The 16,153-nt window shown below is 42.7% G+C and overlaps 1 protein-coding gene across 1 annotated transcript; it reads right to left on the bottom strand.

Moving 5' to 3' along the window:
• Nucleotides 1-3,020: 3,020 nt before the first annotated feature.
• Nucleotides 3,021-15,740, bottom strand: tmtc4 (transmembrane O-mannosyltransferase targeting cadherins 4). Its single transcript, XM_030429176.1, has 19 exons — nt 15,487-15,740; nt 15,275-15,395; nt 14,933-15,136; nt 14,673-14,788; nt 12,299-12,515; nt 10,323-10,410; nt 10,023-10,123; nt 8,858-8,950; nt 8,527-8,688; nt 8,038-8,240; nt 7,085-7,259; nt 6,557-6,688; nt 6,348-6,427; nt 6,154-6,261; nt 5,873-6,014; nt 5,099-5,213; nt 3,678-3,790; nt 3,497-3,566; nt 3,021-3,288 (listed from the first exon to the last, which is right to left on the bottom strand). The coding sequence occupies exons 3-19, from the start codon at nt 15,092-15,094 to the stop codon at nt 3,140-3,142; spliced, it is 2,226 nt and encodes a 741-aa protein (XP_030285036.1). The 5' UTR covers nt 15,095-15,136; nt 15,275-15,395; nt 15,487-15,740; the 3' UTR covers nt 3,021-3,139.
• Nucleotides 15,741-16,153: the final 413 nt, after the last annotated feature.

The raw sequence follows: 16,153 nt of genomic DNA, 5'->3' as shown, positions 1-16,153 counted from the left end.
TTACATTTTCCGAAGTACTGTTCTGGAGTACAATCTTGATTTTAGATATTTCCAAGTAAGGCCACTTTCTTCTCCTACTCCATTTTATTTTGAAGGGGAGTGTTGCCTAAACTTAATTTGAGTTATTTTGCAGATTCCGGTTAAAAAAAAATCACTCTATTAATTGTGATTTTTTTTTTTTATTATATGCTAAGCTTTCCCGCAGCAGCAGCATATAAAGTAATGTAAATGATCTCCACATTCACGTCAATGAATCAAAAGAATCCAGCCATATCATATATTTTATTCTGAAATGGGCTATTTAGCATAATAAGCCCCTTTACTTCAGGTTCTTTGATTCCAATGCTTTTGTATGTTTACTTATGCGGCATTTTGACAGCAGGGATTTTATTTGTAAGGGAGTCTTTTCACACTGCACCAGTTCACTTTTACACCAGAAAAAACTTATAAATACATTTTTATTTCCTCAACCTTACATCTAAAGGTCATGAAATCAAAAGGCCCTGTTCTAGTCACTCGCTTCCACCGTGACCATCATTATGTGTTCCCACTGCTGCCTCATTTAATGTCTCAGGACATTTCATTTCAGCACTTTTGATAAACCCTGATTCTTTATTTTGTTGGGGGGGGGGATGCTTATCAGATGCAAAATAGCACACCTGCTGTTCCAAAACGCCCTCAGTGGGTTCAAATTAGTGCTCCCCTGCTTCTTGTTCTTCTGTTGAATGTGCGGCCGCAACAAAAGAATGTGTTTTTCATAACGAGTTTGTCGAATTTAGCATTACAGATTTGTGAGTGGTTTCGACTGTGAACAATCAGACAAGATTCTCTCGCATCCATTGATTATTGTGATCAAAACTTATCTGTGTGATTAATAGAACACAATAAAGGACCCCTCCTGGGAGCTGATTTCATTATATCATTGTGATGGAGCATCCGAGCAGGTAAAAGGTGCCCAGTGAAAACCCGGAGAACAAGGAGAGGACTTCAGTAGGCTGTAGTATCCCATCTTTTATTAATGTCACTCCGTGGGACAGCAGGTTTTTGTCAGTCAGAATGGATAATGAAGATGTTGGCGGGGCCGGTGAATCCATCCCTTTAATACTCACATATTTTATGATAATGAAAGGTATTCAAAGAATGATTATGATAAAAGTGGGCTCCCCCACTGATGTGCCAGCACAGCTGTGCAGCTAGACAGTCAGCTGCAGGCACCCAATGAAAGGATCACACGGTAAGTAAAGAAAGGATCCGTGAGTACATAAAGCGGATGGCTGACGGTTTCGTAGCCAACCGTACATCGGCTGCACTGCGTGTTACACTGCATGACGAAAAATAATGTGAGGGAAAGGCTTTCAGTCTTGAATGTCACTATTCAGGGCTTTTTGATCTTGTTCTGTCTGCATTCGCTCCATAGCATGAAGCCCTTTCACCGTACTGACCTTTACACGAGCCTTGTTGAAACAGGTTTCATCCCTAACTAAACAATACTTTGGATGTGCTGTGCATATCGGCCATTTGTTATGGTTTTTTCCGTCATATCCGCCGCCGACTCTTTACATCAAAGCAGCAAAAACAAAAAACAAGAGTTGAAGAGCGAGGAAATCTCATCACGTGACGCTCAGTTGCATATTTAGGAGGTCCTATACAGAGGACACCGATGGTCGTGTGTGCCGTGACACCCCCTGACGCGCATATCAGTAACATCTTCCCAGCATCAAAGCGTCAACTGTTGTATTGTACTGTATGTGTAAACAAACTAAGCGGGCCCTAAAGCAAAGCCATACCAGCCCGCCGCAGCTTCAAAAGTTCCCAGCAAGCTGTAGGAAGCAGGTGAAAAAATAGAAGGGCGTTGAACTTTGACCCCGGGTGCACACTTGTTGACTGATGTTTCACACTGGGGTCGCCTTTTCCCTCTGCAGCGTTCTTCAAGAGGAGCAGGCCTGTGTGTGTGTGTGTGTATACATGCATGCTTGGTCCCTGGGGAGATCATCCTCGTCTCCCTTTGAAGGCTCTGTGCTATAGAGCTGTTTTCATACGGCACCGGCCACGGGTTTCCTGTCTCGCCTGACCCCTCTTCTCCTCGTGGACACTTCAGAAAAACTTCCCAGCACAAACACCTTTCTCCCATTAACTTCAGAGGCTTCAGGAGGAGCAGGGAGGCAAAGGGGGTTTTGAACCTCAGGAACAAAGGAGACTGGCATTAATAAACAAACATGATAACCACATTAGCCCACCAGTGGTCAGCACTAACCAGCTGATGCCTCCTGGGGACAGTCTGCATTTTCCCTGCTTGAATAAACACTAGATCGCGGCCGTGTGCGGACCAGCCCTCACTCGGTCCCGGCTCTGGCAGCTTTTGAGAACAGGAACATTTGGAACTGCTGAAAAAAGGCCAAATCAAATAGATTTTTTTCAACAGATTCTCTGGATCCACACACGCACGGCGCTCCGTCCAGCTGACACAACACGGGGTCAGAGATGAAAAGAGGATGGGGTCCGCCGTGGATCAGTTCCACATGGCCCTCAAATGGAGCAACAAAACAGCACAGTGCAGGCGACCATGGAACCAGCACAGGCATCCAGCACACCTGCCCCACACACATCCCACTGCCATGAGATGCCTCACTATTTTGATAGTTTATTCATTGGTTTGAGTAATTGTTTAGGGAAAAGAAAAGTCTCAAAGTTGATAAATGTAAATATTATATTTCTTTACTTCTTTATGAAAAAAGAAACGGATATCTTCGGGTTGTGGAAAATACACAATATTTGAGAACACTCTCTTGGGCTTTGGGAACACTGATCACTGATTTTTTTTTTACCCATTATCTTAAACTTAACTAAAATATTGATTGCAAAAATAACTGACAAATGAATCAACAATGAAAATGACTATTAGTCGCAGCCCAAGATTCTTGGCAACCATGAAAAACTGTCAAAGCTACAACTTGACAATTGCACAACATACTGCTTTTTACTGCTTTTTTCCACCAAAAGAACTAAACTAGAGCCTGACACACAGATCATGGTCTTTATTTCCAAATGGTACAAAGCCAGAATTAGTGAGATAAAATAATACAAAGTGGAACAATGGAAAAATGTGTTTTACAGCAGGCAGGGGTCCCAGTAGGCTCCCTCAGGGCGTGTGGCGTTTAAGCTTGTCCAGTTTGCGTCGCAGCATGTTATAGTTGTCTCTGGTCCCAGGAGCCTCAGGGTCCAACTTTAGAGACAGCTCATAGTGTTTCTTTGCCAGCTCCAGCTTTCCCCAGCGATGATACAGCACAGCTGAGGGAAAAAAACACAAACGCTGTTCAAGCTGAGAAGCAGCGGTCATCCTAATTCTATTCATTTAGTGCATTCAATTCCTGTAAGCTTCTATATTATTCTGTGATATTGTTTCTGCTAGCACGCATGATTATTCTTCCAGCCTCTGAGTGCCAAGAATCTCTCGTCAGCTAAAATATGTGACACAACCAAAGTTGCAGTAGCTTACCTAAATTGCCATGGCAACTAGCAGCATCTGGCTTGATCCGAAGAGCGTGGAGGAAGAAACCCTCCGACTCCTGAGGACAGAAAATAAATACAAGCACTGGATTAGAAATGCACTAATGAAGTCATCAACATGCATGAAAAATAATATTGTGAGCTGACATGTTAATGCTGTGCACGCTGACCTTGTATTTCTGTAATTTTCCCAGGACGTTAGCCAGTGAAAACATGATAGTGGGGTCGCTGGGGAGGAGCTTCAGAGCCTCTCTGCCGATCTGCTCTGCTTGAACCAAATTACCTCGAAGACAAAGACAAAAAAGTATATAAATGTTAGACATTCATGGTTTTTAGTATGTGACCACACATAGACGCTCGTATTTTTCTCCTAGTGAACACAGTAGCCCACATTTAGGCTACTAAAACTGTATTCATGTACAGTTAAAAGCATAAATCTGTAGATTCAACCGTAGTTACTGCCGGTACGCAGATAATCTGACTGCTTTCTTTATTTGTCAGCAGTGTCTAGAGCAGAGTTTTTCCCCTCTCCACACATGGAGAAGCGGTTTAGTCTCCTAATTAAGGTTGAACACAAGGCCCACTGGGTTATTGATCTCTGTCACAGACCCATCTGATGTCTGGCCAGAAATGAAGAAAGAGAGTGAGACAGTCTGTGAGACAGACAGACGAACAGACAGACAGACAAACAGATAGACAGACAGAGACAGTCATGTCCTGAGTCATGGCCTGCGCCCTTCAGACACAGCTTGCCAACATGCGACTACATGTGTGACCGTGTCCGAGCGCATCTGCCTGAATCTACACCGATTCTGCCTTTTGTTTGTGTAATGATCAAAACAAAAGAAAGGGGGTGAACATCAATGAGAGAAGAATATTCCCAATTCCTTGCTATTTGAAAATGACACCTATTGTTCTTCTTTTCTCTCTTTTTTTGTTTGCTGGGGTAGCTGGGGAGAGGGCTAGAATTATTTCTGTCAGATTTGGGGAACAAATGCGGTGGGGGAACTCTGAGGGGGCGCTGTTCTGGCTGTGCTTGCCCATGTTTGATCAGGAACATACTGGGCCCTGATTGGACAGTTCCAGTGCCCTCCTGGGAGACTCCGCCCCCGCGGGAGCAGCTTCTGACAAAACGGCTCGAGCTTTTTGGAAATCAGAGCATTCTCCACACGGCAGGGAAGAGTGCCTTCAAAACTCACAACACAAAGCTTTAATACATAAATTTCAAGCATTACTGATTCCTGCTCTTCCGGTCTAATCTTGTTGGCCATTTAGATTTCCTGCCTTTCCAAAATAACAACGCTGTGTCTGTTGGCTGTTAATGCCGGAACAAGCTGCACAGAGCACACAGAGTTCTACACCAAGTAAAGTGACTAAAATCCACAAATGGATAAAGATTATTATTATTATTATCATTATTATTATTATTATTACTTCATGTAATTACACAAATCATAATATATCTGATGCCACCATCGTGAATAAAAAGACTTCATAAAGTGTAATTTTTTTACATACGCACTTGCACTTGGCTTTGTGTACTACATGTCCAGTATCTGTGTCTGTTGGTGTGTGTGTATTTTGTGGGTACCAGTGTTGTCCAGCAGAATGACCATGTTGTTCCATGCCAGACTGTGGTCGGGTTTTAACACAGTCGCGTTCCTCCACGCGTTCAGTGCATCCACGTGTCTGTTCTGGTCAGCATACTATTAAGACAAAAGAGAAATAGGGGTATAAATTCTCTCTTCTTTATGCAAGGTAAAAACCCACCAATATGAAGTTTCTCATTTCTAGTTCGGTTTCAATTTTAGGATCCATGTTGTGGATCAGGACACTCCCAAAAATGACTATAACCCTTATTTCTGTTTAAAGTAGAGATGGGTATTGTTGAGATTTGAAATTGTTTCAATGTGCCACTGCTTTTACTGATACTTATTGGTACACTTATCTTTACCAATTGGTGTCTTTTAAGGAAAAAATGTAACAACTTAAACGAACTTTAGAATTTACGTTGCTTTATTTTCTCACGTAGTGTATGTATTTTACAAGATCGTTCAGTAACTATGAGAATATTGTTTTGAACAAATCAAATATTACAGAACATTTTATCTATGTTTGCATAATTTAATCAACTCCATGTGGCCTCTGGTCTCAGTATAGTTTTAGTTTATACACCAACAGTTAAATTAAAGATATAGTTACATGAGACAAAATGGAGATGTGTGAAACCTGACTCTAAGGAGATAAAATACTACACCTTTAATAATTTTACTCCTGGTTTTGGAACCCATCCCCTGTAAAAACAGCATTTCTATGTTTTTAAAAACTGCACTTGCTAAACATTATCAACATGCTGGAGTCTCACCAAGCGTCCCAAGTTGTAGTAGCAGTCTGGGTATTTTTTCCGGAAGTGGATTGCGTTCCAGTAGCTGTGCTCTGCTTCCTCAAACTTCTGCAGGCTGTTCTGAACTATACCCAGATTCATCCACGCTGCAGCAAAGTCAGGCCTGCACAGATTTAATAAAAACACAAAATGAAAAAAAAAAAACAGCGCAATCACTTGGAAGATATTTGGTGCTAAAATTTGTGAAATGAAATGGCTGCCTGTCTAGTGAGTTGTGTATCTCTATGTGATTAGCGACGTACTGTATAGAAACCGCTTTAGACAACAGCTGCTCCGCCTCTATGAGTTCATCCCTCTCCTTCAGGATATTCCCCAGGTTGTTCATGGCATGGACATAAGTAGGATGTAGCCTGAAAAGCCAGAGAAAACTGCAGTTAATATGACTTCACTCCCATATACTGCCATAAGCAAAGGAGAGGCTTGTTAGGAGACGAACCTGACTGCCTCTCTGTAATATCCGATGGCAGCGGTGGTGTTCCCTTTGTCAGCCAGGTTCTTACCTACATTATAATGGACCTGAGGAATCAGTCATTAGACATCAGAACGTGACTCCAATCGCTTGGGTGCAATTTGTTTCCACATTCGGACTTTTTACTGACACATGCTGTAAGAAGGAGGCAGGCAAACACACAAACAGATGTTTACCTTGGCGTTGAGCGGACAGACAGACAGGGCGCTGGTGAAGAGACTTTGCTCCAACCGCCACTGGTGACTGCGGAGAGCACAGCGAGCTACATACACACACAGCAGCGCGAGCACAGACGCACACAGCAGCTTCTGGAACGGGGAGGGAGGGAAAAAAAGAAGAAAACCCTGTACTGTAAGCCATCATAACCCTTAAGCTTAAATATAAATCATGTGTGACTCAGAGTTAATACCCTGCAAATGTATCTATGCAACACATGGACACCACCTGCTGTTCCCATCCCTTTACAGGTGAGTCATTAGTCATTTCTCCTGTCTGACCCTGCTCTGCATCACTGAGTAACGGAATCATCAAAGCTGCATAAACAGGTGCTTAAATAAAAGAGTTTAAAACCAGGACAGTGTGACCCGGTGGCTTATGGAAAAAGGAAGGTCACAGGGGTTGAATCTTCACTGGAAACTGAAGGTTCAACAGTATGTGGTATCCTTTACTTCAGCGTGATTCCTTTAGCTATGATTCAGCCTTACCCTGTACTTGGACCAGCGGCAGCAGCAGTGTCCCAGGGAGTAGGCAAGCAGCAGGCAGTAGCCAGCCGAAGACAGGTAGAGCACCCTCTCAGCAATGACAAAGCCCACCCTGAAAAAAATGTTACAGGCCGGCAGAAACGGGACCACCAGCAGCACCAGACCCAAGGTCAGTGTCCTGGCAGGGAGAGAGAGAGAGAGAGGTCACACAGTGAGGATTATATACATGTGCCGATCCATCCATCGCTGCTGGCTGACAATCGTCGACCACCGAGTCATATAGCATTGTAACATTTTGATTTAACCCCCAAATCAACCCCTGTGGTCGCCTTAGAGTTGCTGTTACGCAGGAGTTATTAGCATCTGCTGGCCGCTGTTGGTGTGTTTCTTTCAATTGTGCCGTTGTTATTTGCGCTATTGTTTTCTAAGCTGAAGTTCCACAGTGTAGTTACCTCGCTAACCTTGAGTCTGAGACACAAAACATAATTTCCTAGCTGCAAGACGGCAGTTAGATTTTAAAGCAAAAAAAAAAAAACCCATCCTGTGGGAAGGTGCCACATTGCCACATTTTGTGCGAATTCAGCTGAAGCATACCTTCACCCTGTCCACTGGTGTGTGGCCACTTTCCAGCTATGTGACATTAGGCAAACTACAGGGTTTATTTGTAGCAATGTCATCACGCAGAAACCTATGCAATGTCAAGTGGGAAAAAGTTGAAGCTGGGGGCTCAATAAACCGCTACAAAAACCATCCTAAACACGGGAAACTTTCCCTGTGAACCACACACAGGCCGTCTCGAAAACCAACAGAGAATTTTAAATCTCAATCGAGACATGGTGCTCTGGTCACACTGCGGTGGATATGATACAATTTCCATAACCAAGTCCGAGCCTAGAGAGGCCAACATGTGCTTCGTCTCATCTACAGCGAGTAGTGAGATGGCTGTGCTCGCTTACCTCCTTCTCTGGCTGTCCTGCGAGCATAAGGCTTGGCTTATCAAGCCTATCATGATGCACCAGAGCAGCAACAGCCACACCATCCTCCAATCAGTGGCTGACTTAATGAGAGGCACACAGCCCATGGACCAATCAAAACACAGCCACCAGGGACACAGCAGCAGCCAGGCATTCAGAGAGTAGTAGTAATTATAGTTCACTATCTGCCAATCAAAAGAGGAACAGGAGGGGTGCAGAATGGGAGAGAGTTGGGAGAGATGAGGAAAGAAAAAGCATTTCAAATTCAGGATCAAAATCAATTACTGGGTTTAAAAATGAAGATTACACGGTGAAGAAATATTAGATGTTTGCATCAATGCATAGATCCTGAGAAAAAATGTTAATGCTAAGAAAAGTAGCGATTTTTCCAAGACGCCATGGTAACAAGCTCTAGTGTGATTAAAAGTTACATCTCACATTAAACAACCTCCACAACAGAAACTCACTCACCCGAAGAAATATGTTTTCTTCAAAAGAGGCAGGGTTGTCTACATCAGTGAACGCTGGTGGTCCCGTTCCCATGATCCTCCAGCGTGCATAGAGCATCGATAGTCCTCCGAGACCCATGAGAGCCAATCGCGTAAGCAGCCCCGGTCGCAATATCTCACTTACCTGTCAGGAAAACATGTGTTAGTCACTTTCAAGCGTCGGTTCATTAGGGCAGTGTGCTAAAATTCATATTGCTTTATATAGACGATGTATGTGACATGACATTAATCATACAAGGGAGGGCATAATTTATGACAGAAAAGAGGGGGAGGGTTTGTAAACTGTAACTCACATCAAGTGGATTCTTCCTAAGGAGTAGCCTCTGGCTGAGTTCATACACATTAACATTACAGATCAGGAGGACATCAAAGGCAGCATTCACACCCTGAAGGAAAATACATGGAGAAGGGAGGAGAAATGGCATTTAAAATGTATATAGGTCAGCATCGAACTGTATCTTCATCTTTTATCACACATGTGAAGAAAAAACACGCGGCTTTTAGGTTTTTCACATGAGCAAGAGGAGGAAAGATCACATCATTTGCTATGTCTTCATAAATTATTAATAATTGAGTATTTATCACGCATCAATAGCCGCATTTACATGGACCACAATATTAGACTAACAATCTGAATAACAACCCAATCAGCATAACAATAGATAATTGGATTCAGTCTTTACATGGTTATTAGGTGATAGTGTTTTCCTGGCGGTCTGTCCCCTGTGGTCGATACAACTTCTTTTGCTGGAGATCTTGAAAGATTAAAGGATTGTTGAACGCCATGAGAGTCGAAAGGGTCGAAACATGCGATTTTGAAAAAATGAACAAAGCCAGAACCCACCGAAGCAGAATAGATATATTGTTCCAAGGACACAACGTGTGTCCATCTTGACAACTGTAGTAACTAGAGCCTGATTAATACATAGGTTATCTGATATTGGTGTATCGCAAATATATAAATAAAATAAAATATCTGTATCTGCATGTATCTTGTCCAACAGATGCCAATACTGGGCAATTGAAATGATTAAATTCCCAGTGAACTTTAATGTTTTGATGAACCATATCATTTTGGACATTAAAGTTTGTTGTTTCACCGTGAAACAACCTGCCTCAATTAAGTATATACTTTACGCAAGTATTCAATAACTACATTTGAGGGGTTATTACAAAATATATACATTAACACAATTTTTGCAATGAATGGCCAGAATTTCTTCACCCTGTAATATCAGTATCGGCCTCCAAAATCCAGCGCTAGTCAGGCTCCAGTATTAACAGGCTCAGTAAATGAATTCAGTGAGTGAAGCCATTCATGAGTTCCATGTAACCACAGCTACTGTTGTGAGGTCTCCCTTAAAACACTGTTTTTTACTAGATGTGATAAAATCGTCAACTCCCAACAAAATCGCTTGACAAAAGAAAAAAGAGATTGAAAAAAAGAAGACTTTTTACCAAGACTGTGATGCCTTGTTCTTTACAGAGCATCGCTGCAGCACACAGCAAGAGGCTGACCACAACCCAGTGGACAGAAAACCTGTCATCTCCGTCACTCCCTGGGAACACAAAGCCAAAAGCAAGCCAGTTACAGACAGTTGAGGCTTAAAATGTAGGTGTTCAAACACATGCACGTAAAAAGAAGCAGCTCAACGATTTTTGATGCTGGAACCTTTTTTTAATCAGCACTTATAGACAATCCTGTACAGTACAGTATGACAGTGGACTGAGAGAGCAATTCTCGTGTTTGGTGCCTACCTCTGTTGAAAGCCTTGCAGTAGGTGAGGAAGGAGAGCTGGAAGAACAGCGCGCACAAAAGATCTGCCCGACCCACTATTCCAGCCACCTTATTGACATGGAGAGGAAAAGAGGGAGAGAAACAGCAAGAGCAACAATTATTCATTAAAACAAACACAATCATATATTCTATTATAATCATATACATTCTGTCATAAATTATGCACTTTGCATTCAATATTTCATATCACATTCAGTTTTGCATGCTGCATCTAGTTATGAAAGGCTTATTAAAAGAAAGAGGAAAAATCTCTCATTACCCAGCACGGCCTGTTGGTGTTTGTATTTTATACAGTGTGTGGGTACATACTGTACGGTTGGCATCCTGGGGTTGCCTGCTTTGATACATACAGCAGGCCTAAGCCAACAGTGTGCCTGCCTCCCACCCCCCAAGTCTCGCCCAGTCCTTGACCTGCATGATTAAAGAGAATTGAGAGAGGGAATCTCTGCCTTCCAGCCAGGCTTTACAGCAAACACACATAGGCTGACGGGTCAATAAGCATCCCAACACAGCTAATAGTCAGGCCGCGCCACCACCCGCACCCTGGCCCAGTGATCCCTGCTGATGTGGGGTTTTTGTTCTTGGCATGGAACCTCTGCATGTTTAGTATTAAAACCTCTGGACTGGTACGTCAAGATGTCACGATGAACTGCTGTATGGAATCCAAGTTATTAAGAAAGTTTATTTACAGCCAAAAAACACTTGAACAAATGGCGTTTTTCCACCAGCACTTTGACAAGCCAACTGAGTCATGCCAGTTTGCCTTTCCACCACCAGTTTTACCATGCCGAGTTGAGCCACGCCACGCCCGCGATGGACCTGCTCTGGAGTAGGGCCAAGCCGTGCCCGCCCAGCCTCCAAGCGGCTGCAGTGGCATCTCGCGACTCTCGCTAACTCGCTAGGTTATCAGTACTCTTTTTAGCTTCCAACTGAATCTCTTTAGTTTCTCTAGTCTTTTTTGTACTTTGGAACATCTGCTGTGTTTTACCGTTTCACCGTGTTCACGTTCAGCTGTTTCGGTATTCATCTATAGGTCCTGCTGGTGAAAACACATGCTGCTTCATAAGCTAAAGCTTTTAAATGACTAAATAATAGGGGGCTTTTATTGTGAACAAGTTATAAGAAATTAAACGTGTGTGTAACCGAATTTGCAGAGCCATTTTGTAGCAGAGACTCTTCGATAGTACTGCAGGGATCAGTCAATGGTTTAAGACACACCTCCATGCAGGAAGCCCAGTTGTGGTGTAAATGCAAATCACAGAGTCAGACAGAGAAGAGCCAGGCTGGCAGATGGAATGATAAAACGGCAAAAGTCTCAAGGGGCTGTACAGGCCCACATCAGCCACTGTTCCTGACCCAGCCTTAACACAAAGCCAAAACTGGATCAGGCTATAGAAGGAAAAAAAGCAGATCTAAACGTGTAAATGTCTGTGATGACTGCAAACACTTTGGTTTTGTATTTATTTGTACTTCAATAAAACTTGTTAGCCCATCCAAAAACATCCAAGATCAATCTTCCATCATACTCATCATACCTCATGAAAAGAGAATGTTTTTAAGCTAGTTCACATTCATTGCAGTCACATCAATTTGAGATTTGTCAATTTTTTCTATCCAATGACAGGTTTGGGGAGTGCGTTTAGACACTATTATGTGATGAGTTGTTTCAACAAAACAGAATTTGGAGCCAAATTGTGTCAGCCACTCCCAGATCTGGTGTATCAGTGAATCAGCATGGACCGTGCACCCTTAAGTATAGTTATTATATTGTTTAACACTATTAAGTTTACATCATAGGATGTGTACGGTATGTTCTGCTCATCTGACATAACAGTATTTTCAGCGTTGAATCTACTTTTCTATGTACTAACAATAAAGCACATTGTGTTGCACTGCTTGCTTTATTTAATGCTTTTGTTAGAGCCATGCTACTTACACTTTCTGTGTGAATTGGATGGGCGGCAAAGAAGAGGGCAGCGAGCAGAGAGGTCTTGGGAGCGTGGTTCAGCATCCTACCCTCCTCATCATGGGCAAGTCCCCCAATCAGAATAGCAAACACATCAATCATAAGGGCAGATATGACAGAATGGAGGATGATGTTCAGCACGTGGAAGCCAACAGGGTGCAGGCCTCCCGCCAAGAGGTAGTTCAGCCTGCGACAGGAAGAGAGGAAATACCTAATGTTACATAGGACAGAAACAGTAAGGATGGCTACACCAGTGGCCTCTTCACTTACAGTGGCAGAAAATATGACAGTGCTCTCAGCTGTGCTTAGCTGAAGCCTGCCCCTTCTTAAAACTACACTTCAAAGTGTATAACAGGGAGAACTTAATAGTAGTAGTAGTAGTTGTAGTTGAACTTGACCAATCTGAAGCCAGCCCAGTGTTTAAAAGACAAGACCATGTGATCTTGCAAATCCATCTTTCCAAACCACTGGGGTTTTAATTAGCATCATATGAGGAGCTGGCAACTGGAGATGGCAGCTATGGGCCTGGTCTAGGTGTGATGACCAGCAAGAGAAGTGACTGTCAATGAATGGCACTGAAGGCATATCTTGACCAAGAGGACTTTTGCACTACTAACTTCGTCACAAGTTTTATTTATTTAGTGGCTCAGCTGGTGGTAGCACCCTCATACCAATGATCTGCTTGGTTAAAGTTATCATATTACCGTGATAGACAGATAGTTCGTCAAATCACCTGCCAACTATTTCTTTAAAAAGCCTTGTCTTTTTCCAAACGGTGGCTCTTTTTATGATGGTGTTTTTTCAGTGGTTGGTTGCAGAGATGATGAGGTGCTTCTGGATATTAACAAGCCTCCAGGTCCACAGTGGGGCTGCACAGACTGCCACATTTGGAAAGTCAAACCATGCAGTTCCAAAATGGCAGACCTGCCCCCAACCTGGCTGATGCTCTACAAACCTCCTCTGTAGGGGATCATCTTTAGGTGTCTTACCACCTTAAGTGCATACCCTGATGTTCTCTACCCTATTGCCCTATCAATATAAAAGCTGACAATAGTAGTCACACTACCATGTTATCACAATTATGCCACTGCAACACAGCATGAGCGGCTTTGGCTCAAGGCTAGAGCCAACTTCTTGTTATCGGAAGGTCGCTGTTTCGATTCCCCCGGTCTGCATGTCAAAGCGTCCTTGGGCAAGATACTGATCCCCAAACTGCTTCCGATGTCCTGGTCAGTACCTTCACCACCGCCCTCATCGTTAAATATATGTATGAATTACTGTAAGTTGCTTTGGACAAATGTGTCTGCTAATTGCATGTAATGTAACAGGGTTTCTGCAAGTCAAATGTAAGACCTTTTTAAGACTAAATTTAAGACCTACACAAAGTATGAAAAAGTAAGGAAAAATAAAGTCCCAGAATTCCTTTAAAAAAATAACCAAATTAATTGTCATTCACAGAGCAACTCAAACAATGAATAATGGAGTGAGTGAGTGAGTGAGTGAGTGAGTGAGTGTGTGTGTGTGTCAGGGTTATTGTAGTTTTTAAATTTTCATTAGTTTTTATTTTAATGTAGTTTTTTAGTTTGCTTTTTATTTCAGTTTAGTTTGTATTAGTTTAACAAGTGATTAAGAGTTTCAGTTTAGTTTTTATCTAGGAATTTATTTCAATTTAGTTAACTATAATAACCCTGGTGTGTGTGTGAAACACGATTTTGTGTGTGACACCAGCGCTTTCACACAAAATGTGCCTAATTTGAGGGTCCTCTTGCAGAGCGTACACTGCATTTGGAATTAATTATCAGGTACGCTTTTAACCAACTGAATCCTGGTTGTTTAAGCCATCACTTTTCCATAGTTGTAGCAGATTCCGCAGTCAAAGTCTTTCCAGAACTAGTAAAGAGTACGGCGAATACGAATACAAATTTTAGGTGTAAGCACAGGTAAAAAGCAAAGCAAAATGCAAAAAATGTCCCTATGCAGTTGCCTTAATGGCCCTCTCAGGCAGATACTTTCCATTTGTTTTTGTTTTTTGGGAGACTAATAGACAACCACTTTAAATTATTCATGTAAACATCATGCTTATTTGGAAACCAGTAACAGCCTTCCTTTTTATATGGGAAATACACAATGCTTAATAAGCTTGAACTTTTCGTTTATGAACCATGCACCCTGCACAGCATATATTATAAAGGTTAAAGTGCTGGCAGGAACTACAGTATGTTGGGGTGTGAGGTGAAATGATGTAAACAGACTGACTGCCAGCCACTTAGAAACAAATATTTGTTGTGAGCTTGTTATTATGTCAGTGTGTGTGTGACTTGACACAGTGGACATGTGCCCTTACCGAAATGTAAGGACGGTGAGAGGTCGGTAGGATTTGTGACTGGAGTTGCTACTCAGGTTGCTTCCCCAGAAGTCATTGCTCCACATGTTGCTCAGGGGGGTTGATGGTCTCAAGTCCTGAAACAGAAACATCAAATTAAACTGATGTTAGTGCCACTGACGTGTGCAGGACGTCACTGTAAATGCTGACGATTTCATACTTTGCAATACAAAGTGTAAAGCAAAGTGTATGGCAAATATGTACAGGTAAGAGAAAAATACCTTGTTGTTGACAATGGCCTCAGAATCATCAAACACAAACTCCCCATCATAACTGTTGATGAAGCACAGCAGTGCCACCAGAGCAACAGTGACCTTGGCCTGGACTGGAGCAAGCTTAGGAAGGGGTATTTGGTGATCCCAATAAACTTCAGATAATGCCATGATCCACCAGGTCTTTGGTCACTCTGCATCATCATCTGGTCCCTGAGGGGAAGAGGAGGATGACAGCAAAGAGACAAAGTCACACTGAGAGCAGCTGCTGTAAATGCGATCCAGATCATAGATTGCACATACTGAGGGTCAATAAGGAAGTGCATCTTGATACAATGGGTGGCTTCATACCTTATCTTTTAAGAGGCATGTTGTGAGAGGTCACCCTGTCATCTGCAACTCCCATGTTAGCCTCTTTGCTAGATTGCTAAATAGCAAACGTAAACCTCAGCTCGCGCTAGGAGCCAGCAACCTGCACACAAATGCGGTGATTAGCTTTGCACTTTTTCACAAAGAGGCGAAACAATTACGCCGTGACGGTGTAACGTGAAGGGTAACGTTACCTTGGAAGTCAGCCGGCTAGTAACGCGTAACTTTAGCATGTCTTGTTAGCGGCTGATATTCCCATTCCTACGGCATTAACATGACAGACGCACGACAGTAGCTGTTCCTATGGCAGGCGCTGCCTATTTTAAATACTGTACGGAAAACTGCGAAGCCCTCCAGGTACATAAAGACAGACGGGCAGCGTGCAGTTCGACCACTCGCGGCTGTAAACAAATATACACGCTCAGGCTCCAACACTTCCGGTCCAGCGTCACTGCCACGTGTTCGATTTCAGCCAATAGTTGCAGTGGTGTACAGTGACAGCCATAGAGTGGAGTTAATGGTAACTGCGAACACTGTGGTTTACTTCAAAACGGGTATACACGTGTAGAACATATTGATTATGCTTATTACAGATTAAACAGAAACATTTGTGATGCAGTTTAGTCTCTCTGAGAACTGTATTACTCTTACAGCTAATGACAAAATGACTGACTGTATTTGTCTGAGGTGAAAACAACTGTTCTTCAACCCCTTCCTTCACTTCTCCCGGGGAGATCTGGAGATTATGAAGCTCATTCTGGAGACTGGGTTTAGGAACAGGTTCCCTACAGTGAATGGATGCGTAGCTCAGAGAGTCTGGGCTTACACTGCTTCCCTCCAGAGATAAAATGAATGGATTTT

Source organism: Sparus aurata, chromosome 9, assembly GCF_900880675.1.
Source record: "Sparus aurata chromosome 9, fSpaAur1.1, whole genome shotgun sequence".
NCBI lineage: Eukaryota > Metazoa > Chordata > Actinopteri > Spariformes > Sparidae > Sparus > Sparus aurata.
Note: the sequence above shows the minus strand (reverse complement) of the source record. Positions and strands in the feature narration are given on the sequence as shown.